The 3,127-nt window shown below is 41.9% G+C and overlaps 1 protein-coding gene across 1 annotated transcript in view; it reads left to right on the forward strand.

Annotated features, from left to right (window-relative positions):
* Ac3 (adenylate cyclase 3) overlaps nucleotides 1-3,127 on the forward strand; it is a 20,671-nt gene that overhangs the window by 11,373 nt on the left and 6,171 nt on the right. The window contains exons 4-7 of the mRNA XM_026814651.1: nucleotides 131-408; nucleotides 513-841; nucleotides 1,012-1,347; nucleotides 2,619-2,924. Of these exons, the coding sequence (XP_026670452.1) occupies nucleotides 131-408; nucleotides 513-841; nucleotides 1,012-1,347; nucleotides 2,619-2,924 (1,249 nt within the window). The remainder of the gene's footprint in view (nucleotides 1-130; nucleotides 409-512; nucleotides 842-1,011; nucleotides 1,348-2,618; nucleotides 2,925-3,127) is intronic.

The raw sequence follows: 3,127 nt of genomic DNA on the forward strand, positions 1-3,127 counted from the left end.
TTTGCACCAGAAATGAAATAATATACAAATATATATATGCGACTATTTATATAATAAATATATGTAATTTTATCCTGCTGTATTTATTTAACAAACTGAATAACGAGTGAGTGAATGGTGGTATTTAAAGGAGGGTGCATATCTCGAACGTGACGCTGGGCTTTCTGAACGGCGAGTTCGAGGTCGAGCCGGCGCACGGCGAGGACAGAGAGGAGGCGTTGCAAAAGGCTGGCATCATCACCTACTTCATAGTACGTGCATTGAAACCCTTCAAGCCATCCGTCACCTGGAGCCTGGCGTCGCTCACAGAGGCGGAGAATAGGAGATCTTTGGAAGCGAACGAGGAAGAGAACACGGAAGATACCGAGGAATTCCGGCAGAGGTTGAGAAAGGAACTGGACAGCAAAAGTAAGCGTGCACGTTCTTTAGTGATTCACTTTAAATTGACGTAGAAATATCTATAATAAAATCCCATACTGTTCATTAAAAACATGCGAATGAATGGAAAACAGGTGGGGAATCGCACCTGGAAGGGCACGCTTACTGGCTGACGCTGCAATTCAAAGACAAGAAGGTAGAATTCGCGTTTCGTAACGCCGAGGAAGCATTCTCTCCGTTGTCATTGATCGGTGGACCATTGGTGATGATGTGCGCCTCGCCAGTTTGGAGGTTTCAACCCTGGGGGCCGTTTACTTGGGGCGGTATAGGAGTTGTCGTGTTGTTCGCCATAGTCCTGGCTGGTGCCACTTGCTTGGGCAGTGCTATTAAAGCCATGTGGTTGAGGCGAGCTCTGGCTGTGTTGATGATCTTCTCCCTCGGGGATTTCCTCATTCTTGACATGGTACGTCAGCGTTTATTATTCATCAAGTTTTAACAGCAATTCAATTTTTACTTTTAATTCCCAAATGATTCTTTGACCATCAATAAACATTATTTTCAACATTGGATCTTTAATATCACTTTAATTATTGATTGGAAGTTTAATTTATCACAAACCTCTATTTTATGTAGTACAATTGTGTGGTGATTGAGGAGACGATACCACCACTGAACGCGTCCAACGTGCCCCTGTCGACGAGGTGCCCGCACCCGTCGTACTACTCGTACATCGGCGTGTTGACGTTAATCGCGCTCTCGTTGCCGACCTACATGTGCTATCTGGGAAAGGCTTGCATAATGTACTTCATCGCCGGTACTCAGTGTCTCATCAACATGTGGCGTCTGAAAGCGAGGCTCGACTGGGAGGACTACGCCTCCTCGCCCCCGGAGCCGAAAGTTCCGTCGACATACTGCCTATCCTCCACACTGCTTATCGTCGCCACCTGTTTGGTCTTCGTCTCCAGATACGTAAGTACTCATTTCTATCACTGACTTTTACATTTTTAACATGATCTAAATATAGACATGTGAATCACGGTCGACACAACAACATGCTATCCAACTATTGACCTAACTTTATCCACTTATAGAAACGGTGAAATGAAAAGAAATACTATGTTGACATCAAACCTGATAACATGTTCCAAATGGTATTGCATTTTTGTAAACGCAAAGGCCGTATCATTATTATAAATAAAAAGAACGTATCAGTTAATTTCATTGGACTAAATCGATTATGTGTTTGAGAGCTTTCAAAAAATTTGCTGCACTCAAATGTGTTACGAAAAAAATATTGTCCACCGTATGACCTTTAAACTTTGACAATTATATGGCCACGTGGCGAGTTAAGAATCGCGCTCGCGTGCGAATCGATAACAAACGAGTTGATATTCTTTCACTTTTATTTTTGTTTTAAAGTACCGGACACATTTCGTGCAGGATTGATCTGTGTAAAACTTGGATTGACAGAATTAATCCAGCGTATCTATTGATTTACGTGTTTGTTCATTGGATTAAAGAGCTGAGAACGTGAATATGAATTTCAATTTTTCGTTAAATAAAAATCGATCAAAGTCGAGTGGCGTTGCCTCGACAGATGAGGATGCTGAAATTTTTATTTCTCAGTGTCAGCTGTTGGTGATTGAATAAACAAATAAAAGAGAGGAATTAAATTGCATTTGAACAACTCTTATTTTATTTATTCTACGCTCTTCAGGAATAATGAATTTCATCAAAACCTAAATGAATAGCACCTTTTAACCCATTCGCTGCCAAGTTATTTCTTGGTAAGAGCACATATATTATCATACATAATCATTTAGAAGCAGAAAACCGAAGACGAGTATACTCGTCGTTGGCAATGGGCCTTCAAAAGAGCCTGCATGTTATAATATATTTAAAGCAGGACGAGTATACTCGTCCTGGCAATGCGTGACACCCTGCCAAAGACGAGTATACTCGTCCTTGGCAGCGAATTGGTTAATATAACGAATTTAAATAATTGCTCTTGTTTCGATTGAATTATTTTTCGATTAGAGTTTAATTTCTATGAAGCCAAGTTGATCTCGCCTAAAAGGTATTATTTCCAGTTGGCAGGCAATGACTATCGACGCTGAAACCTACTATAGCGCGCGTGTAGGTCTGTCTAATAATAAACAATTTTTTAAAACATTGTAAAAGGTTTCGACCAGTTGTCGGCGGCTGCGAGTAACAGGGACACGATGATATCGATTTTCCAGGCGGAGAAGTCGAGGAGGATGTTGTACCTCCGCGGTAGGGAGGTGGTAGCGCAGAGGGAAAGGGCGGCAGACATGAAGCGCAGGAATGGCGCGCTTATATACAACATTCTACCGCCGCACGTGGCCGCTTACTTCCTCTCCAGGGCGAGACACCACGACGATCTCTACAGCCAGAGCTACGCGGAGGTCGGCGTACTCTTCGCGAGCATGCCCAACTTCGCCGATTTTTATAGCGAGGAGAGCATCAACAATCAGGGCCTCGAGTGTCTCAGGTTCCTCAATGAAGTTATATCCGATTTCGACGCGGTGAGTCACTCTTCTCATACAAAATCAAATGAAAACAATATAGAAAAACCAGATTCCAATTTATATAACAGCTATGTATAAAAATCAGGCCTTAATTTCTACGAGAGTTACACTGAAACGTTTCTTCAATTTTAACACTAGAAAGACTGAAACTTAATATATACCTATATTGCCCAAAGCAGTAAAAATGACTGCATTGTGAA

The sequence above is a fragment of the Ceratina calcarata genome, unplaced genomic scaffold, assembly GCF_001652005.2.
Source record: "Ceratina calcarata isolate Rehan_Ccalc_2016 unplaced genomic scaffold, ASM165200v1 scaffold120.2, whole genome shotgun sequence".
NCBI lineage: Eukaryota > Metazoa > Arthropoda > Insecta > Hymenoptera > Apidae > Ceratina > Ceratina calcarata.